This window comes from Folsomia candida, unplaced genomic scaffold (assembly GCF_002217175.1).
Source record: "Folsomia candida strain VU population unplaced genomic scaffold, ASM221717v1 Fcan01_Sc016, whole genome shotgun sequence".
Classification (NCBI taxonomy): domain Eukaryota; kingdom Metazoa; phylum Arthropoda; class Collembola; order Entomobryomorpha; family Isotomidae; genus Folsomia; species Folsomia candida.
In genome coordinates, this window is record NW_019091208.1 from 3,472,339 (window position 1) to 3,495,777 (window position 23,439).

At 37.6% G+C, this 23,439-nt stretch overlaps 2 protein-coding genes across 2 annotated transcripts in view; one reads left to right on the forward strand and one right to left on the reverse strand.

The window, feature by feature from the left end:
* The window catches only part of LOC110856541 (potassium voltage-gated channel subfamily H member 8), a 47,241-nt gene extending 26,816 nt beyond the window's left edge, over positions 1 to 20,425 (reverse strand). The window contains exons 1-3 of the mRNA XM_022105027.2: positions 19,605 to 20,425; positions 14,657 to 14,866; positions 329 to 615 (exon numbers count right to left, since the gene is read on the reverse strand). Of these exons, the coding sequence (XP_021960719.1) occupies positions 329 to 615; positions 14,657 to 14,732 (363 nt within the window). The 5' untranslated portion in view covers positions 14,733 to 14,866; positions 19,605 to 20,425. The remainder of the gene's footprint in view (positions 1 to 328; positions 616 to 14,656; positions 14,867 to 19,604) is intronic.
* A 1,188-nt stretch (positions 20,426 to 21,613) lies between these two features.
* Positions 21,614 to 23,168, forward strand: LOC110856560 (retinol dehydrogenase 12). The gene is made up of 2 exons (XM_022105045.2): positions 21,614 to 22,070; positions 22,375 to 23,168. Exons 1-2 carry the CDS (start codon positions 21,779 to 21,781, stop codon positions 23,013 to 23,015), a joined length of 933 nt encoding a protein of 310 aa, XP_021960737.1. The 5' UTR covers positions 21,614 to 21,778; the 3' UTR covers positions 23,016 to 23,168.
* Positions 23,169 to 23,439: the final 271 nt, after the last annotated feature.

A 23,439-nucleotide genomic window follows, 5' to 3' on the forward strand; every position in this document is an offset into this window, starting at 1 on the left:
AATCTTTCGGATTATGAGAATTTTGGTCTGTAATACGCCATGGTTTTCAAATTTTCTTAATTGCTCATAAGAGAAAGTGTAAAAACGAAAGTTTTTTTTTCCAAATTTCGTGGTATTACATGCCAAACTGCTTAATGGAAGATTACAAATCTGTGTATGGATTTGTAAAAAAATCATTAATAAAGAACTTATAACTTTTTGCCACATTATCCAATTTGGACAGCTTTTGGACAGCTTTTGGGCATTTTTGGGCAGTTTTTGGACGCTTATGAACGGCGTCCAGTCCAAAACGAAACATATTTAATATGAATAATCAGTGAATATTCACCTCTCTTTTTTCATTCTTTATGGGAACAATGTCCAACAAACACCAAAACGGTGTTCCCGTTTTCTTGTAGAGGATTAACTCCAGTTTCAACTCTGTTTTCTGATCGAGCGACTTTGCAATTTCCAGTTTCTGATCTTCCGTCGTTTCTGCGCCAAACAGGAATTTGCAGGCACACCCCTTTTGCATAATTTGGGCGCGAGCATATCCCGTCAGTTCGCAAAAACCGTCGGAACAGTAGACGATCGGGTGCGTGGCGACTTGAGCATTTCCCAGGACAAAGTTGGAATCTGTAGAAAACAAAAATATGTAAAATGATTTGTTAGTAAATAATTTCCCTCGTAAGACGATTTTCTTAAAATTAGTTAAGAGTATTTAGAGTTGAAGTAAGAAACCGGGGAATCGTGGGGACAGAGGGACAATGTCCCCATCATCTGCCCATGTCATACAAACCCCTCCCTCCCCTATCCTACAATGCTAATGTCCCCAGGTGTCCCCACGACTTCCGCGGCCATTGGTTGAAACAAATTCCAGGAAATGAGGTCTCCCTTTTCTACTTAAATACCTTTTTGTCTTGCATGCCTTAATTTGTTTGTGCAAAAAAAGAGCTTTAATAATTTCCGGAGCAAATTCATTATACAAAATCAAAGCATTTCAACTCTAAATTTTCCTGTGAATCATTACGGCTACTTTCTCCAAGATATTTTATCTCAGAATTTGCAATATTTAGTTTGCTGTAAGTTCCAGCTCCATATTTTGCATTAGTATCAAAGGACTTATACAACTTGTGTACATGAGATTATTTTTGTTTACTCAAAATAATCAATTACACAAATTGGCTGAACCAATTTACGTAGTTGCTCCGTACATCCGTACAAAGAGGACACATGACTTTGAAGATTTCAATTTAAAATTTAACCATATTCGTCTAAATGCATGACATTTTTAGAAATGACAAGTTTGCATGTCATTACGGCATCTTTTATGAGAAGAAAGAGTAAAAATCCTGCACGATGAAAATTCCTCTTGGTTTTAATTTATTGCGAATTTTCTTAAAAATAGAGTATCCAGACGCGCAGAAAAAGTGGAAGAATTTATCGATAAAATATAACCGATACTTGCAAAACTTTTCTCTCAAAGTTTCCACCACTTGTTTTGGAAGCGACATGCCATGTCCTGAAGGAGTATCGAGCCTTTTTCAAGGTTATTTCACAGCACATTTGATTAAACAGGTATGTAGGCAGGGTTATTAGGGGAGAAATATTATGGAGATTTCTCTGGTCGGATGGGTTCCTCGCGATGGATGACATGCATGCCTGGCACGAGGAGAAAGAAAACTTCTTCCCATCCCTCGAGGGACTCGAGACAAACGGATTTGAGACTTGCCTTTCTCTCTTTTCCTTCTCTTCTCAGAAAGATCCTGGTTTTTGAGACGGGATTAATTTTGTAATGTTTCAAATTCATAAATATAAATTAATTTGGCAAAGTTAAGTGAAATCAAATTTTGCAAATTTTTGCAGTGCCATAAAATAAATGGTACGAGCTATTTTCATTTGTATAAAAAAGAGAAAATATGACTTTCACAAGTGATATGTATATTAAAATGGTGTTATTTTCAAAATACATAAAAAACACGTAAGATTTCCGAGATTCAAATTAATTTGCAAAGTTCAGTAAAAATTAAATTTTGCAAATTTCGCTATGCGAATAAATTTTTCTAGCTCAAAAAGAGAAGCACGACTTTCACAAGTGATGTGTACATTTAAAAAGTGTTATTTTCTCAATGCATAAAAAATATGTACATAAGATTACCAAGATTCCTGATACATTTCATAATACGCGTATAGAAAGTTAAAATTTAATCTGCTTATTACAGCCTACCTATTTTACTTTTAGAACTTCACTATTATACAAAAGGATAATGCTTTGTCAAGGTTGGCGTGTGGTTTATGTTCATATTTACGCAACCAGGTGGGTTGGATGACGATGACGAAAGAGATTTCGAAGGAATTATTGCAAATCTGTTTGATACAGAACATAAATAAATACGTAATTATTGTTGACTGTAAAGTTTACAAATATCCAACAAGTCTGCAAAATCGTTCCCTAGATATTTGTTCAAGAGCAACCTGATCCTAAAATGGAAAGAGATTAAATGATCAAGTACACATATTTATTTTTGTTATTTTCTATATTTTCCTATATAGTTTCGAGCTATTAGATTTAAAAGGTCGTCGTGCGGTCATATAAAATCGGATTGAATTGAGATCGCAGACATTAAAAGTGGGTCCTCGATATTTGCTGTTGCTTCCTAAATTTGAGGATTAAACGTGTATGTAAACTTAATACTCTATTGTTAGAAAATATGCAAGGCTTCGTTATAGTTATTGTAAAATTGAACAATAAAACCAGTTATACAAGGGAGACGCAAATAACAAAAGCGAACTCGAAACCGTACCATGATTAGGTAACAATTCGTCATCTTGGAATTATTAAATTGTGTATAAAAAGTATTTGATAAGATTAAATTTCGTTGATATTTACTACATAAATCAAATTAAGTAAGCCTATTAGTTTACAGGTAAACTGTGTCAGAGACAAATCATTAAAAATAAGTAAGTAAAAATAGGTAAGTATTCTTAAACACGACCCAAATTGAAAGTACAAAAGTTACGAAAGTGAAAAGAAATTGAGTTGCAAGAATTGTTTTTATAAAAATAGGTTATCATTTCCTACGTCTTTTCAACTTTAGGAACTGAAAAAGTAGACGAAGGTTTGCAGAAGACCCTCAAAACCTTAATCATGGATTGAAAAAATACTCGTCAAACTGCAGTATTTTGATCTCCATACTTCTAACGGTTTGGATTTCTAGTGTCCTTACAGATATGTACAAAAAATCGAGAATCTATAGCAGTCATGCGATTAAAAAATAGGCACAAAACGACATAACGCCCGTAATTTCAGGCTTTGTTTAGAAATTATTTTTTATCGTTGTCAAAACATGTATATTACAAATATTTTCGTAATTTCAAAAAATAAGTAATTTGAAAGCGATAAAAAGTGAGTTTCTGGAAATCCCCAACGAACAACGAACAAAGCCCAAAATACTGTATTTTGACAAAGTATTTTGCCCATTCATGCATTTAATTGGATTGATTTAAGTACATATAAATATACAGATTTATATTCGGCATCTTAATGAAATGCATGACAATTTTGATGTGAAAATCTGCGTCATTTTATTAGCAGAGTACTTACACAAGCCATGCATTGTGTCAAAAGTGCCTGTCCACGATACGTACGTACAATCAGATTGGCACCATCAAAACACAAATTTAATGACTGTAATACAAGTCATTATATTATTCACTGGCAACTTTCTCCTTGTTAACGCGATTCCAACAGAATGAGAAAGTTGCCATTACGGTTTCAGAATTATGTTGGCAACCAGTTACGATGGATGAAGAAAGACATAAGTCGACTATTCTTCTTCTTCTACTTTCCTCATTCACGGATTATACGTAGCTTTTCCGGCCTGCCTAATAACATAAGGCGATGAAACGAGGGAGAATAATGCTCTTCCCGTAGAAAGCCAGGCGTAATTCGATCCCACATATTCGTGCCTGGGCGTTGTAATGAAATGTGATACATTAAGAAATACGAGTCCATTATTTGTGTCGTAACATGTAACACCTTTTTATTCACTGGAAGAGCACCATCAAAAACGAGATTTATTAGATTTGTCACTTTCCCAACTTTTGGGAACATGTGAATATTCAGAAAATAAAAAATTCTGTGAGCAGAAAGAAAACCTAAATTGCAAAAAAAAGAATTGCGCAGTTCAGTTCTTTATTTTGCACAATTTTCACCTAAAAATTGAAGCAAGGTAATTTTTTTCTGGGTCGCGTTCGTTCGCATCTCTTAATTTGAACGTGTTCTCGATTCACTTTGATGGTATCGGTGTGGTCCGTTTTACTCGTCGTAAAACCAAACCGTGTACAAGAGCCACTTTCATGCCGAAGCCGAAACGCAGTTTTGTGTTCCGCTTTCAAATGAAGAGTTTAAACTGAGGCGAGGAAGGAGCGAATGAGCGTTGTTAACTTTCACCAGGGCTTGAAAATTCTAGTAAATCATGGTCTATTAAACGGAGATGGATACCATGTGTAAAAAACATGATGAGAAAATGTGAAGGGTTGATTCATGCAACACGTGTACATTCAAGACCATTTAGGTCTTCAATTTTTAAATAATTTAGACACGATGATATACATTTTATACCACGTTTTCTACTCCACATCACTCACACGTTGTTATAAACGTGATGGCATACATCAGATTAGACATATTTGGGTAATAAATAACGGTTCGTTCAAAATTAATATGCAATAAATTTCTCAAAATTCTTTAAAAAGCCGACTGGTTTGAGTTGCTGTCTGATTCTGACAACGTTTTAACTATCCATATTAATTCCATTTTTGAATGAAAATCGGATGAAAGTTGGAAAATTGTGCATTTTTAAACAAAATCAAATGACGGAAGCCAAACATTCGCCAAAGAACCTTTCAGATTTTTTAGTTCATATTAATTTTGAATGAACAATAGACAAATAAATGTATGTATGTAAAGTTGCTTTGCTAAAGAAAGTTTCTCACACATTATTATATGAAGCATTTCTCAATTTATGTGTCTTTTTGTTCTAATTAACACGTTGCAAAGTGGTAGACAAAGCAAGACAACAACACAGTTTACCAGTTTTCGTTGAAAATACATGGTTAACAAACAAAATCTGTTATAACGCGTGGAAAGGAAAAGGATTGTTATGTCGACAAAAGTTTCTCTTTAACTTTTTCATGTAAACTGTGCATTTATTTTTTCCCATGTTCCAAGAACTTGTGATAACGACTCGTCTGCTTTGTTTCGTCTGGTTCATGTGTATAATCAAACTTTGTAACTTTCTCCAAGAGCTGAAAACAAGTGTTGTTTGTGCAGAAAGTGATGAGTGTTAATGATGATCGAAAGTTTGAAAAATGAAAACCTAATTGACAAGGAAAGGTTGTTGATGAAAAAAAATATGCAAATTTACATTATCCAAAAAGATGAAACTATAATTTACTGTTTATTGCGAGAAAGTTGGGCATATTTTATTACTTATGAATATGATGGAAAATTGGAAACAATCGTTTATGCAGTTAGTGTTGGTAATACAGTGTTTAAACCACACGGGTAATAAATAGCTAGCTGTTCTCTCAAGATAGTGCTTTTTATGGGGCTTGTGAATCAATATATTTATGCATATCTGGAAATATTTATGTATTCCAGTAGTTTACTCTTTAAAATTGATTATTTTTAGGGGTATTTCAAGACAAAGAGAACAAACTCTTTAAAAATAATGCTAAATGTACACATGTTATTGAATAAATAGGAAAATCTGTACGGAATCCAATGTACGTAACCGTTACCCCGCGTTACCTTTCACTCCCCCTTATCATCCCATTTCCACTCTATGGCAACGATATTTTAATCCATCTCTGTTTGTGTGTCGCGGTATGTAAAACAAAGCACACGGGCCGAATAAACCAATGTAACGAGTGGTGAATCGAATCAAAGGATTGGAAGGGGAGAAAGTAGGCCATGATCATCGTCGTCCTTGAGTGTGAGCGATTGGACCCCGTACTTTATTTATTTTCCTCTCCAATTGACAATTCCACTCTATTCGTCATCCCGACAAGTGGACCGCGCAGGCAGAAATTGTCGGGGTCAAGATAATGATAAATATTTTGCTTTGTTAACAGACCACGATACATAATGTGCTGTTTTTGTCTCTGTGTCATCCCCCAAGAGACAAATGGTACCACTCTTCTGAAAGCTTAAAACGTCCCAATTCCGGATTTGGGTCGTGGAATGGTTTCTTTTTTTTGCTCTTGTGAGCGTCCTTCGTTGAAGTGGAAGAAGTAGCTTTTTTTAGATCTGAATACGTGGGCAACATTCGTAGGTAAATGTGCCTCGTGAGGTGAATGTGTAAATCTTTTAATTATTTCGAGACACCCGACCCACTGACCAGTTTTAATGGGTGGAAAGTGAGAAGTGGTGAGAAGACGGGGTGTGAGAGGAGGCTCCTATTTACTTTGTATTCAGCACCTGACCCACTTCCGTGAAAACAGGAAGCCATAAAGTTTATGTGTGTGTATGAAAATTGTTCTGGAAGGAACAGACTAATTTCGTCGCTATCAGATTTTGCGTTTCTTAATGACGGGGTGAAAGGAACTTATTTTTAGGATGGCATAAATAAGTACTGTCTTAAAGTTAAAATAGTTAACCCTATTATGCCTTCACCGTCTTTCTACGCATCGCACTAATTCTTCATGATGAGCATTTATTTCAAACTTTGTGGGTGTGTTCCCTAACTCGCACATATCTCAAAAAATTTAGAAATATTTCCACATATTGTTGTATAATCTTAAGTTTTTAGACATATGTTTATAAATATTTCCGCTATTATTTAAAAAATACACAAATATTTTTGATATTTTTTCAAAAATACATAGGTATATTTTGTAAATAATTTAACGAAATAATAAATTTTTTTGTGTTCTATTTTTATACATAATTTCGTCCATAATTCGCAAATATTTTGACCTTTATTCGTAAATACGTATGTATCCACGCTTTGATGATGCGATGGGTACAAAAATGTTCTCTACAAAAATGCTAACACGGCGAAATTCCATAACAAACTAGTTCATCAAATATTACAATGTCCTATTTTTACAGCATCCGCCCTTGAGAATTTGCATTCGCATGGAAGACGCAATCCTGATATTGTGCAGATGATGGAATGCGTGATCGGCTTCATTTCTCTTTTGTTGAGCTATATCCCATCCCGAAATGAATGAATAGGATTTTGACAAATAAATGAAATCATTATTATTCCGACTGATAAGACGGGAAGGCATTGGACTTGAATTGTGTAATATTGAATAGAAATATCATCATATCACATTCCCATTTGATTACTCTGGGCCCTAAGTCGGTCCGTCCGAATAACGGGGATTTCGCAAATAAGCTGACACCAGAGTTACACAATCATGTCAACCAGTCATCCTCATCTCATGGGAGATCGAGGCATAATAAGGAGAAAGTCTCAAATTTCCCCCTTGGCTATTTGCGAAGCCCTTCTAGTTTTTCACATTCAGTCAGTCCACACTGACTTACCTACACTGTTAAAAATCTGGTAGAGTCAGATGTATACTCGGTACTGGTATTGATTTGGTAATAACTTTCTACCGGAGGGGTAATAGTTTGTTTTTAAGTGGTAAAATTTTCAGCACGACAACATTACTAAACTTTTGGTCAGTAATGATTTAGTACCAGTTTTTTAAGAGTGAGTATAACCACAGGAGGACAATAGTCGGGTGGGAGAAAGTAATTCCAGTGCATACATATTTGGCGTGAAACCATACAAATGACTACTCCTACACAACTTTCTCTGTTTTGACAAAAAGTAAAATGTATTTTCAACACAGACTCAACAAATGGGTTTCCTTTCGTAGAAAACAATTTTCTTTCATCCTTTTCTTGACAGGATTACGTATGTAAAAACGGAGCCGCATATCACTTTCGACTAATTAAATTTCTCGATAAAACCTTGTCCTTGTCTCAATCTGACTTTTAAGGGGAAGAAGAAGGCAATTTAAGTGTACGAAGAATGCTGCTAAAATTTAACCAAGTTTGGTTTGGTGGTTGGTTGGTGAGATCGTATTCGATCACCCGAAAGCTAATCCCAGGATGAACTGATGGAGCAAAGCATCCCCAGCGGTGAAAGTGGCCGAATCAACATTTGCTCAACGTCAAATCTCATCACTGGCAGAATTCCGCCACATTTATCGTCCAAAGCTCAGGGCAGAGAGGAGCTTAATGCAAGCAATAGAAGGAGAAGTCAACAGCCATACACACACACATTTTGGAGAGAGAGAGAAAGTAGTCGAATGGCTGGCAGGGCTTTCTTGCAGTCTCATAAAATCGATCCGTCATCTCACTTCGAACCAGTCGTATCTTTCACCTCCAGACCAAATACCATGTCTGCTCGCGAATTGAAGGGAAACAAAATGCATCATCATCGCCATCATTGTGATCTCGTCGTCAGGGATGATATGATATCATTTCCATCAGGAAGATTTTGCATTTTCTGCTATCAAAGAAATCTACATGTCGACATTTTATGTATGTATGTCTACCTAATTTATGTTTTGTTTGTAGTTGACAAGTAAACATTGTCTGCTTTGAAATTCGATGATTTTGTTTCATATTAAGGATACATTTATTTATCTGCGTAATTTTCGAAAATCCGACAGGTGAAGGTCTCATGTATCGTTAATGTATCGTGAATGTAAATATTATTGTTTTCCATTATTCGTATGTAATTTGACATTTGGCTGATTAAATATTTCGATAAAACGGGGCAAAAGAAGGGAAATGTTTGGAACAAAGGGATTTTGTGTAAACAAGCTAATTCATCCGTTACAAGAAGGTTGTGCTGTTGTCAATAAAAGTTTTTCGGTAAGTTAGAGTTACATACATGTGCGCAGTTGTCACTAAATTTGGTTATTTGCTGAAGGCAATTATTACATGTTCTTGTAAAGGACGGTTCCACCTACATAGTTGTTTATTATCAGTGTTTCGGGTGAAAGTAACCACGTGCAAGAAATAACGGGGAGAAAGTGGTTTCTTGCGGGTGTTTTGATCTGCAAGAAATGCACGAATGCAAGAAACTAGGCCCCACCGCTATTCTTCATACGGCGCGTGGCAGGATGGAGCACATTTCTTGCACTTTCTCCCAGTTTCTTGCACCTCGGATTTCTCACGTGTCTTGCTTTCCAGTGCAAATAAAATATAGCAAATCTGCACAAAACGAAACACTGGCATTTATGCACGAGCAAAATGAAATGGTTGACATGAAGGCTGCACCGAAATCGAAAACCAGTTGAGAAATTATTTCCAATTTCTACCCTTCAAAATGTGTAAACATTGCATCAAAGTGATTCAATCCATGAGGAAATACGTAGCAAATTCGCTTTGTTTGTCATCTTCAGGTTCAACCTGGATTGAGCATTGTCAATTCCAGGATAGAGAAATATATAGCTTTCTCCCCGTAAAAAAGCAGTCTTGTTCGGCCTTGAGGGAAGAACGCCTCCATTAAAAATAAGGAAGTGAAAGTATTTGTATGCAGAATACCTGGAAGAAATTCAGTTTCCCGATACAAATCCAATTTCAGAATTGAAATTTACATTATATTTCAATCTCTGGGAATCCACTTTAAAAATCAATTATTCGTATTTGTTCCAGAAAACGGGACAGATTTATCAGCATGTGAACTGCACATACATCAGTGTCAAGATCTTTTTCCACTACATATGTAATCATGCCTGACAGGTGGAACGTCCTTCCGTGATAAAGGTCAACTTTCTCTGGGGGTATATTAAGAGAAAGTAATTGATTAATAGTTTGGAATTTAGTGTTTCGTTTCTTACTGATTTGCTACATTTCTTGCACTGGAAAGCAAGAAATGCAAGAAATGTGAGGTGCAAGAAACTGGGAGAAAGTGCGAAAAATAAGTGCCATCCACCAAAGTTTCTTGCGCCTTGTATTTCTTGCAGGTCAAATTACAAAACCTGCAAAAAATACTTTCTTGCCGTCATTTCTTGCAAGTGATTACTCATTGCTAGTGATTTTAGTCAGCAAATGTCAGACTACAAACATATAATTGATTACTACACAATTTGAAAATGTCACCCCCAGAGAAACCACGTTGACCTCTTGATAGCCACTCGTACTTTACACTTTTTTATCCATGTCAGATTTCTCAATTGTTTGCCAATCTCCTCCAGTCCACCAGGTGAACAAGCACAAGATCGAGAAACTGATCTGGAAGGAAATCACGCTCCTTGTTTGTCCGGGTTAACGAGTTGGACGTGAGTCAAGCAAACTTTACCTTTGTTTAATAAAGTACAGCAACTGGCAGCAAGTATTGTACACACAACAACCAATTCGAACAGAGCAGCAGAGAGAAAGTAACTGGTCGGGCAAAGAAATAAAGATCGTCGTCATCATCATCATCATGGTCCAATCAAGTCGGATGGGAACACAAGACGTGTATTATTTCTTCTTCACCGAGGAGTTAAGAAAAGTCAAGGATGATGAAACCCAGCCAGAGAAAAAAGAAAGCAACCAATTGAGTGACTCACTTTCTCTTCAACTGCTTCTTCTTCTCCTTCCGTGTTACAAAGCCAATGAGGACGACGACGTGGTTGACAGAGGAGGAAATCTAATACGGTCAACTTATCACAATTTACCACAGCTCGATCCAACCAAGAACGACACGCAGAATCAAGTCGAGAGCCAGCCAGACTATGATGGACCGCTTCTTTCTTGGCGTAAGAAAAAAGACTCTCACAACTTTAACCTTGTCCCCGAATACGGATTAGTTTTGCCTTCAAGAACAGAGGAAAAGGCTCACTAAGATTTTCCTTGTGCGTATATTTTCTTCTCGAGAGCAGTGCCCGCGGAAGCGTGAGGGGACAGAGGGGCAATGTCCCCACGGTTATTCGATGTCTCCATTATCTGCCCATGTTATACAAACCTCTCCCTCCCTTATACTACAATGTTAGTGTCCCCAAATGTCCCCACGGCTTCCGCGGCCCCTGCTCTCAAAGCACATGATGAATGTGTTGGTCGCATTTCTTTTGTTTTCCATTCGTCTGTCTGGTGTTTTTTTGTACGAAATAATTCAACTACGTAGTGCTAATGGTGGAATTGTGCTTCTTTTTTTCGGCCACATGATCTATCAACCTGGACTTGAAGAAGTACACAGAATTGTCCACCCACAATTGTTGATGAATGAATCTGGGACAAGATTTGTAATATGTATGGGATGGATGGATGGGTGGATTTCTCGTTTCCGAAGTAAAAGCTGACTCAGTTTGTCAGGATGACGGGAAGCGATAGAACTCGACATGACGGAGATATGGATTCCATTAATTCAATGATACGTTTCTCGATCTCATCTAAAAAATGCTTTCGTATACTTTTTAGATGTTATGTTACATACATCCGTTTTAGATAGTGCCTTTTTCACTTTCAGTGGTAATATTTGAGGCAGTGTTTGCTGTGGTAAAAAACCGCTTACAAGAAATTACTGCAAAAAATTGTTTTTATTCAGGTATCATTTCATGCAGTAGTGCAAAAAATTCTAAAAATAAGGCACACTTATGTAGGATTAGCGGATAATCCCTACAATTAAGGTGGCACCTATTTCTTGCATTTCTTGTATATCTTGCAGTTTTTTTTACAGTGCATGAAATGCCAAAAAGGTGCAAGAAATTAAACACTGATCACATCAGAGGAATCTGGATAGGAATGAAGAAAAGAAAAAAATAGCAATTAAATAGAAACGATATTTATTTGTTGTATGTAGCTGATATTCTGCACTGCTTGTTATAAGCGATTTTCAATTGAGGCTGAAAGTATCAACTTCGTAATTGACTCTTTCTCTTGTAAAAGGGATATTGTGTCATGTAACTCAGGAGACGGTGCTTTAATTAGTGCTGGAGACGATGTAAAGGTCAAATTGCCCTTGGACTTGTTTCTCTCAAGGAGGTGAAAGTTAATATCTTTCGGGGCACACCTTTCACCGATACTCAACCAACAAGTGCTCGCTTCAGATTATTGCTTTTTTACAAGGAGAAATTCGATGCGTTGAGAAGGTATCAAAGTACAAATAATATGAAGGTTGAGTAGTGATTTTTGGGGAAAAAAACGGATTTTCAGTTATTTTTTTTCAGTGGTAAACTAACAGTGAAGGTTTTCTCACATTTTGGTCAAATTAGTACCAATCGATCACAAATTTAATTAGTATGAAAGACACGATCTCCCATTGGTCACATTTGGTAGAGGTATTTGCACCAAAAGAGGAGAAAACACGCAGTAAATTTGGAAAGGTAAAATTTGTCAAGCTTAGGGCGCTACTTCTCCTCTTAGGATGAAAATACTTAACTCCGTCAAATTTGCCAATTAGGAGATCATGCCTTTTGCAAATTTCATATTAATTAAATCTGTATTCGATTGGCACTAATTAGCTCCAAATCTGCGAGCATACGCTGGAAGACCTCCATTGTGACTAACTCCACACAAAAGCATACATTTTTATAACATGGAAAAATACATTGAATTCGTCGTTTAATAAAATTTTCTCGTGGTATGAAAACTATTGTCGATTTATTCAAGCTAGAAAAACTTTACTTTGAATGAAATCGTGAATTATAATGACGATGCGGGAGCAATTTCCTCTCCAGGAATCTGCCTTCAATTAGTTTCTCCTCTTTTATCCTCGCATTACTTCCACCCGAGTTATTTTATTTGAATCCACCCCAGAGACGCATAACCAGATGCATGCCGAGCCTCCTACCAGGTTTGAGTTTACTTACATGCACATGCACAAACGAACCTTCATTAATTTTTAAAAGGTACTGAAGCTTCCACACCCATTCACCTTGCATTCACCTTTTTATATTGGACATGAATATCTAAAATTTTACGGGGGGAACATGATTCACAGGAAATAATTGCTACCTGCCGACATCACTTGACAATTCGTACAAGCGACAATCTCACTAATTGACTCCTTGATAACATCCTGCCACTCTCAATCACTTCCAAATTCAGTTAATTTCATGTGTCTATTACAAGCGTTTAGATTTTGTCGAGCTTTTCTCTCCCTTTTTAGGAATTCATGGCCGTCGACCACTCTAGCTAACTTCAATTTATATAAGTATATATGTAGTTTCCCTTCAAAGTTAGAATGGTGGCCAATTTGATGGAGACTAAACTTTTCACCAAGAAACAGAGGGCGGATATGTATTTACGAAAAATCAGTGAAATATGTATTTAATATTTGGGAAAAAATGCTAAAATATTTACGAATTATGCACGAAAAAAAAATAAATAAATAAAAATTTTCGCAAAATTTGTATTTCTGACTAGTACAACGCTCTGGATTTTTTAGTCGAATTTCTTTGGAGAAAAAAATTTCGTATCATTAAATATTTAAAAATATATATATTTAAAACAAGTATTTAAAATTTTTATGCATTTTTCAAATAATATTGGAAATATTTATGTCTAAAAACCTAGAAATATGTAAGCATTATATAAAAATATTTCGAAGTTTTTATGATCTATGCGAGTTAGGGTAGGGAACACACCCACAAAGTTTGACCATCAATCGTCATCACCTGAAAACGCTGAAAATAAATACATATCCGCCCTCTGATAATAAAACATGATTGATTTTTCAATTTCTTTGCCACTCTCCTTGTCAATGTCGAGAATGGGACTGAATGAACTTGATTCTAAGAAAGGAGCTAGCGAAGAAGTTGACAATGACCAAGTGAATTAAATTGTTGACGAAGGTGACTCTATTTGCTGATTTGATGGTGCCGAAATTTCATTACAATTACCTTGACACACACGATTATTTCCATTTCATCGCCAGCCAAGTCGTTACGAACGACACACACCTGCTGGCTATTCATACTCACCTCCCCGATTCCCCCGTAATTGTCCTCGAGTTCTGTACTCCGTCAGTGCAATTCGATTAAGCCATTTTCCATTGAGAGAGAATTGCATTACGAGAAATGAGACAAAGATTTTCACCATTAAGTTCGTTTTTTTGCAGGGATTTTCACCTTTTTTGCAGACATACTATTTATCACGCCCAGATTTTAGCTTACGGCTAATCTAACTACGCATTAAATGAATCTCACTTTGTAAATATTGCGCAAGATCTTGGAAACCAAAATATTTTGGATATTTTAAATATTTGCATAAAGCAAATATACCTACCTACTTGGTCTATTTTAGCGTCTTACAAAACATGGCGTACCTACAACGCAGTTATAATAAAGCAGCAGCGCATTTTAATTAATTCCCTTAATCTAATTTACACCACTCTAAGTTTCGCCCAGATTAAAAATCAGTCTGGTGGCGTGCTCTGTAATGACTTGGCTTCCGGCGGTCAGAGGTATCCTTGCCCTACAAATCTTAAGTGAATCAGGAACCGACCTGGCCAAAAATAACGAGGGTGTCATGACGATGAAATGAGACACATAACCTTCAAATAAATTGCGGACGGAAACTTTCACCAGAAAATTAACTGGTTCAGCTCCTTCACTTGGCAAAGTTTTCAGAAAATTTTGCGAAAATTTTGAGACTTTCTTAATCATGTTATTCAAAGTAAGAGTCATAACCTAGGCAAAAAGTGGGTGAAAGTAGACTTACGTGTCCCATCAAAACGTGTCGCGATGGTGTCAAGGAATGTATTTTGCGGGGCGAGGAGTCCCTTCCTTCCCGGCATGGTGGTCAAGTTTATTACTTTTGTTTCAAAATTTTGGGATGAATGGGTCGCTCCACTTTTTAGGTGGAAAGTTTAACAATTTTGGGGAGAAAGTGCGCCGTGTTAGCTCGGCGAAGGAAATTTTCTTCAAGGGCCTGCAAAAAAAATCGTACAATTTAGAAAATTGGCATCTTTTCGACATAAAATATGCAAAAAGTACGACCTTCATTCGAATTGTTATCGTACTTTGACCCATACCAACAGGTGAAAGTACATAAAAGTTAATAAAATGGCGCTCTGTTTGTTCAGCATCGACTATGTATGTCGTTCCTCTGGCGTGGATTTAACCATGATTTGACTGAGAAGCATTATCAAAATTCAATTCAGTTTTTTTTTCTGAAAAATAACACCACAAGCAAGTAGCAAGCACGTCATGCTGAGCTGGACTGGGCACGTAGGCGAAGTTGATAAATATTATAATGTGTTTACATGCATGCATCTCCTTTTTTCGGGGCTAACAAAAAAACCACTTCTTCACAACCTTTGCCACGGGGAAGATAAATTTCTCTTCGCAGACGAAGCTAGATGTTCAATTAGTGGAGAAAGTCTCACCTTTCTTTGCGTTCTTTTTCGTGAGAAAAGATGAGGATTACTATTTATGCAATCATGTCTCTCGCCCTGCGTTGTGCTTGCTCTTACTTATTTTGCTCCTTTTTTATTTTCTTTTGTGTGTACACTCTTAGAAAATAGGGAGTAAAGCAGGCAGGACTGACCGGAGTACATATGTATGTGACTCTACCGACACGGTAATAACGGGCATTACCGTTTAGTAAGGTTGTGGTAATGAAAAATTCACGACTGAGAAACAAACTACTACCAATCCGGTAGGAAGTTATTACCAAATCAATACCAGTACGGAATGCTGGTATTAAATCATTCCTGACCGGTGTACATATATTTACCAGCTAATAACGGGCATTACTGTTCAATAGCGTTGTGTTAATGAAAAATTTACCCCTCACAAACAAATCACTACCCCTCCGGTAAGAAATTATTACCAAATCAATACCAGTCCTGAGTATATATCTCACTCCACCAGATTTTTAACAGTGTAGTCGTCTTTTCTTTCTTTCTTTTTTACAAAGTGCACCTTAACTAAAGCGCCTTATCTCATCTTCTCTCTCTCTTCCTTCGTCGTCGTCCCTTGTCCGTCCCGACAATCCAATCCAATTCAATTCACTGCTTGCATGAAGGTTACGAATGGTACTGGTCACCATGTGTGACAGAGATTGATGATGATTCCCACCCAAAATGCAGAATCCTTATTTTTTTTCTCCCCACTTTCATCAATTCCTTCATCCCAACGCGAAACGAAACCGCGGACTCGATGAATAATTGATTTGATTCGCAGAACTGCAAATTGCGACCCGATGCAACAACCAACCAACCAAATGAAACCTTTATTGAGCACATTCCTTGGCTCGTGGTCGTGGGTGATGATAGTTACTTCCTATCTTTGTGCTCAAATGCATACATATTTATGTATACGATGAGTTAGCAGGAGTGGAATTCCAGAGTGGAATCACTTAGCATCCATGTCCGGTTGAATGTCTGCTTACTGGTTTCGCTAATGTTTTGTTTGTCGAGTGGAGAGAAGAGAAGAGATCAAAGAGCCATGGATGGACGGATGTAAGGAGAGAGAGAAAGTGTAATAATGCGTTATTCTCATGTTTCTCGTTTACTTACTTATGTATTTTTCTTTACTTAAGTAAAAGAATGTGAGGCTGGGAGAACAATCAACTAAATGCAAAATTATGAGGTACATAACCTCCAGGCATGAATAGATTCCCTTGATTTATGAGGTATCTAAATACCAGGGGCTGCGGAAGCGTGAGGACAGGGGGACAAAGGTTATCCGATGTCCCCGTCATCTCCCCATGCTATACAAACCCCTCCCTCCCCTATCCCACAATGTTAATGTCCCCACAGCTTCCGCGGCCACTGATGACCACAAAATTGTATAATAGACCATTTGTCTTCCGGGCAAAAGTAAATATTTTCTTGGTAACGGAGCTAACGTGACGACTTTTTGTATCACTTTAAGGAGTGATGGAATTTTGATCTTGTACTTATAATGTGCTGGGAGGAAAACAAGAGTGGGCAGTGTAATTCAAATGAGGGATGAGTGACGACTTGTGTTTGCTCTAATGACATTTGAATTCTTCACTTTCACCGAGTGCTTCGTTTCCATGATAAAGGATCAGAAGAATGTATTCGCCTCTCTGGAAATGAATTAGGCACGACCAGAACTTCTACTTACAAAGTGTTTTCTTTTGAAACTGATGACACCTCTTCAGTATCCAATATGTTGTCCTTGGTGAGTGACTATGCCCCTCCTAAATACTTCCTGATTCGTCGGGGTATATGTATCTTTGCGACTAATTGACGTCAGTAGCGACTTTTTGTGGGTGGAACAATTCAGAAAATTTGTCAGAGGTGCCAGTCTTTTTTGTGAGGAAAATGGGCAGTGTTTCGTTCCTGGCTGGTTTACTACATTTTTTTGGAGTGCAAAGCAAGAAATGCGAGGTGCCAGAAAGTGGGAGAAAGTGCAAGAAATATGTGTCATCTAGCCACGCGCCGCATGAAGTACAGCGGCGGGACATAGTTTCTTGCGCCTTGCGTTTCTTGCAGGTCAAAATACCTACTTTCTTGTAGTTATTTCTTGCACGTGGTTAATTGCACCCGAAACACTGAAAAAGGTTGACTGACAACCGAAGATGTCACTTTTGTAACGGTTGAACCGTGTAGAAAGTGACTGACTTGTATATATAGCCTGCATTAAGTCATTTACTAAAATATCCCATATTCACGAATTCATCGTAACACGACTTCATATCTACAGCGTAACCCGTCTCGGTTAAACTTTCACCAGGCAACTTTCACCACGATGCACGTTGCCTATTAGGAGGCAGGCAGCCACATACTGCAAGTGCTCCGCGTCGGGGAGGAGGATGCAATATGGATGAATTCCCTAAATGAATTCCCAACCCAGCCATTTCATTCTGCTCCGTCTAACCGAGCTTCCCCTCCCTTTGAGCCAAACCCACTAACTTGTTGAATACACCGACCCAGCACGAGTTAGCAGTGTACATATGTACATATTATATACACTAACCCACCGAAATGTTGATTGGAATCCGACTTGACACCCGGAGATCAGAGCTAATTTATTGTCCGTATTATTATTATTTGCTCTTGAAACCAAAATTCGCACTCCTTGTTCACAATAATCATAACCCAAGCCAAGCCACCAAATGTACATATCTGCGTCTTGTGTAACCAACGGCGGCTCCACACCCGGAACATGATTCTCATATTCCAGTGACCGCGGAAGCTGTGGGGACATCTGGGGACATTAACATTGTAGGATAGAAGAAGGAAGGGGTTTATATCAGAGTTTTGGGCTTGGTGGGAGAATCCTAACCCGTCTCCGACCAAGATGCCACAAGACTTTTCAGTATGTAAAACTGCCTACTACGAGTCTGAGGGGACGATCACATATCACGTCGCTTTATTAGTACAGACATTTGGTTTAAACTTTTTTTTTGATATGTGCGGATTATATTTAACAATTGGTCAAATAATTGATTAAAGATAGTGCTGGTATTACAGTCACTCAAAACCGCTTAAAAAGACCCTAAAAAATAAAAAAATAAATTAAAAATTGTGAAACGACATTGACGCTGGCAAGCTTCGTAAAGTCACAAATAATTTAAATTTCTTAAGATAATTGATTAAAGATAGTACTGGTATTACCAACACTTAAACCAAATTATATAATTCCAGATTGAAATTGTGCAATCTCTTCGACGTCAGCATACTTTGTAACATTATGAGCATAATTTTTTCACATCAATTACCGAGATAATTGGTCAAATATAGTGCTGGTATAACATTATTTTTCCGCATTAAAAATCTTTTTAAGTGTAGTCGGGTGATTGCGAGATTTGTTTGATGACGTATTATGTGTGCGTCCCCTCCCATTCATTTGTAAATCTTGGGAGTTAGCTGGCAACCTCAGATATGTAGGTAGGAAATCTCCGACCAAATCATGAAGTCTGGTTTATATAAGATGGGCAGATGATACGGACATCGAATAACCGTGGGGACATTGTCCCCCTGTTCCGTGGGGACTGCTCGCAACCATGCAGTTTTCATATTAAACACGACTAGAGGCAGATTTGATAGCGCAATAAACCTTGTACAAAGCAACAAATAAAACGAACCGTGTGTGTGTGGGAAGGAAGTAAAACAGGGAAAAATTGGGGGAGGTTTGTATGTAGGCAGACATAAAAGTCAATATTGTTTCGGGACAGATTCTTTTTTCTTCTTCTTTCCCAATTTTACGATTATGTAGATGCAAAAATCAACCATAATTTTACTTAACCCAGGGAGGAAAATGAGTTATGCGAGCTCCTCCAATTTATTTGTACAAGTTCGAATTCTTCTCCTTCTCGGAATCAAGAAGGAATAAGGAGGACCACTTCATCATCCAAGCGAAATAGTTGGAATCAAATCTAATCAGCAGAGGAGCGGCAGTATGTCGGCTAACCAAACCAATACTAATAAGCTGGAGATGGAGGAAGGCATGAAGAGACGTGTACATATATATACACTCTTAGAAAACTGGTATTTCATTACTGACCGTATGTGACTATTTCGGCACGGAAATAACGGGCGTTATAGTTTAGTAATGAAAAATTTACCGCTCAGAAACAAACCACTACCAACCCGGTAGGAAGTTATTACCAAATCAATACCAGTACGGAGTGTATATCCGACTCTACCAGATTTTTAACAGTGCACATACAAAAGTATTGGTTATCAACTTACCTCCCGTACTCGGGAAATTGTGATGGTTTGGTTGGGTTTCTCAGTTTTTTTTTATTTGCACCGATAAAGATTCGCGAGGCAAACTGTTGCTCTTTCTTCGTCGGCACGCATTTCTCTCCAAGCAAGTCTCAAATATTAATAGAAATGTGTCTCCTCTAAGATTCCGCTCATTGTGGGAAGACCGACGTCGGAATGCAACTTTCTTTTTGATTCGTTTTTTTTCTTCTTCTCCGTATAGGAAGACCGTCACTCAGTCAGTCAGTCAGTCGCAGCCCACGACCGCGACCTCCTTCCCTCTCGTACACAATACCTTTTCAAAGAGAGAGCGAGAGGCTTTCTTGAGATTGCTTTCTCCTCGTCTCGTCCTGATCACCAGGCAGCATACGTGAATGAAGATACGTATGTAACTACGCGAGAAAGTCGGTTCGTTCAAGTTAACTTTAGATTTAAAACAAGTCGCTTTCTGGCTCAAGTAGATTCTCATCCAGGAGGAGTCACTCTCAAAAAGAAAATTGTCTTTTTTAAGAAATGCTTTTTCATAGATTCGTTTTTCCTGTGTTGCTTTTCTTTTTTTTAGAGAAAGTGGATAAGGAAAGTAAGATGTTTGTGGATGATTTCACCGATTGATACTAATTTTATGAGAAGTTTGTATTTTTAGGTGAGTGATTCACTTAAAGGGGGAAGGTTAGGTTGCACTTAAGTGGGTGTTCGAGCTGGTTGGGTCAATTTTAAAAATTCTGGTCGACCTAGACAGCAGTAGAATTGAAAGGTTTCTCTCATGGAAAGTCTGGAGTAACAACGCTTTGAGCGATGGAACTTGACTGAACCGAGTTGGCCGTGGTGTGGAGCTTATATTATGAGGAAAGCGAGGAGCAGAGGAAGAAATCCAGGGGCGAAAACCTGCCTGTGTGGAACTAACCAACAAAGTGGAGAATTTCGGGTGAAAGTCAAAGTGAGGAGGAAAGTTGGTTTCAGCTACGTGTAAACTCATGCAGATCTCGTACTGGCGAAGGAAGTAAACAAATTACCAAACTGAAAATGTTTATATGTGGATGAGCAGTGTCATTCATCTCGCAGTGGTCGGGGTGCTTAAGTGCTAAGCATAATGAGTACAGAGACCTCGACGAAGAAAAAATAGTCTAGGTTTTAATGAACAGAAATTGATCAATTAATAATTTATTTGGAAAATTAGATACATAAATTATCTTAGATATTGCAAGTACAACCTCGTATATTCACATTAGTTTCACTCTCCTAAGTAAATTAGACTTACACAGACGTCTAAGCGAAAAAATGAAGAAAAATATTACGTTATTTGTAAATATTTCATTATCAAGACGTGCGTAGAAAAGGTTGAGAAACTTGTCACAAAGACTTCTGGAAAAATGTGTGGTTTTAGCATTAGGGTCACGTTTTCAAGTGATAAATTAAGTCAGGCATACATAAAGACCCAAAACTTCGACAGTGTTCAAACAACACTCCATGAAACTTCGATTAAATTCGAATTACCTATTTTTTTAACTTATTATTTTTCATGCTGAGAACTTTAAATACGTAAATATTAAGAAATTAAATTTGGATCGAAAATTAAAATCTCACTGTTTCATAAAAGCTGGTATAATTTACTACGCATTTACTACTTACTTATGCACGCATGCATATAGGACAAACCAATATGCTGGCTACTGGTCGGCAAGAAAGCGATGTATTTTCGCATGGTAATCATGTCTCATTTCACATGATATTTTGCAACCAAACTTAATTTAATTGACCATTACATGCAATAACAATCCTTGATCGCGTGATAGTGCGAGTGCAACTGCAAAATTGTCTGCTCGTCATTGTGACTCACTGTGTAATGATGGTGCAAAAATCATGGATGATGATGATTTTATGTGTTTTTTTGCGTGACAACCTCGCGTATGTAATAAGTACAGAAACGTATAGCCACTTGTAGAATGTATACCCTGACCTTGCGACATTATAAAAAGCCGGACGATAATTGAGGCTGGCTTTGTCCTTGTGTTTAGTGTGCCTAGAGAAGAGTCGAGCTGTGTTCAAATAGTCCGTTTGCCAGCAAGTGGAAATTTTACTTGAATTGCAATTAAAATACATAGTTTGTCACGGGATATTTCCAAAACTTTACTTATTCAGTTTCATTTAAAATTCCGAACATGCCTCGCGCTAAGCCATTTACAACGAGCGATATTCCCTCTCTGGTTGGAAAGGTGGCTTTGGTGACTGGTGCCACTGGAGGGCTTGGGTTCGACACTGCGTTGGCGCTTTGTGGGGCTGGGGCCACGGTGCTTGTCGGGGGACGAAATGAAACCAAGGGGGCTGATGCGGTAGCCAAAATTAAGGCGGCACACCCTTCCGCGGATGTTACTTTTGCCCTAATTGATCATGGGAGTTTGGCTTCGGTTAAGCAGTTTGCGACAAATTACAACGCCAGGGGACAGCCATTGGGTAATATTTGTATATTTATATACGATTATTGTATGAAAATAAATATATGTAAGACTAATAAGCAGAGATATGTATTTATTTTCAACTTTTTCATTTGAAGTCGAAATTTTTGCTCAAAAATATTCGACTACAAAAAATCCAGAGCATTATATTCAGCAATACAAAGTTTTTTTTGCGAAAATTTGTTTTTATTTTCGTACATATTTCATAAATATTTTGGCGTTTTTAAATACATACCTATACTTATTTAAGCGATTTTTAGTAAATATGTACATGTGCTAATTAAGTAATTAAATCATTTTAGATATTATCGTCAACAATGCCGGCGTAATGACGCCACCCAACCGCCTCACGACATCGGACAACTTTGAAATCCAACTCGGCACCAACCACCTGGCTCATTTCGCCCTCACCGGTCAACTGCTCCCATCTCTGCGAAGAAGCTCGTCCCCACGAGTGGTAAATGTCTCGAGTCTGATGGCGAGATGGGGCAAGATCAATTTCAACGATATGCAATTCGCCAAAAGTTACTCAGCCACCGGAGGGTATGGTCAATCCAAACTGGCCAATTTGCTGTTTTCACTGGAACTGCAGAACAGGAGTGATCAGAACGGGTGGGGGTTGACCGTGGTGTCGGCGCATCCTGGATTTTCTGACACTGGTTTGGTCGACAACGGTCCGGGAACTACATTCCTGGGAAGATTCACCAACGCCGTGATGAAGCCGCTGTTTTCGCAGACCTCGGCGCGAGGGGCTTTACCCCAATTGTACGCGGCGACGTCTCCAGCCGTCGAGAAGAACGGGTATTATGGTCCGAATGGATTTTACGAGATGAAGGGAGACGTCGCACCGGCCTGGGTACCTCCATTTGCCAAAGATAAAGACATGGCGAAACGATTTTGGGACGAGTCGGAAAAGTTGACAAATTTTAAGTGGCCGAATTGAAGGGTTTGGTTCATTTTTTATTTGAAAGTATGGTCTTATTGTAACCTTTGATTTCTTTATACACATATTTTTTGTTGTTACATAACGTGTACATATAAAATTTATAGTCTAAATGTTAAACTACTCAATTAATAAATTAAATCGTTTAATTAATATCCTTTTTATATGCGTCACATACATATAAAATTTATGATACAATTAAACCCAATCACCTTTTCGTGTGCCTGAAACAGTTATCTTTTTTCTGGGGCATAGTTCAAGTTCAAATTCCAAAGATGAATAAAAAAAATCTATCTTGGTCAATCAGTCCTCGTAATATAGCCAGGCGAATTATTCAATTAAATTATAAATAAATACTTCTGCAGTATGCATGTTGTATGTACAAGTAGTAGATAAATATGTACATATTTATGTTATGGATAAT

Excerpts from the sequence above, each read along its gene's own strand:
- LOC110856560 (XM_022105045.2), top strand. The coding sequence starts at position 21,779 with ATGCCTCGCGCTAAGCCATTTACAACGAGCGATATTCCCTCTCTGGTT. Across the intron at positions 22,071-22,374 it reads CGCCAGGGGACAGCCATTGG|ATATTATCGTCAACAATGCC; the intron begins GTAATATTTGTA and ends AAATCATTTTAG.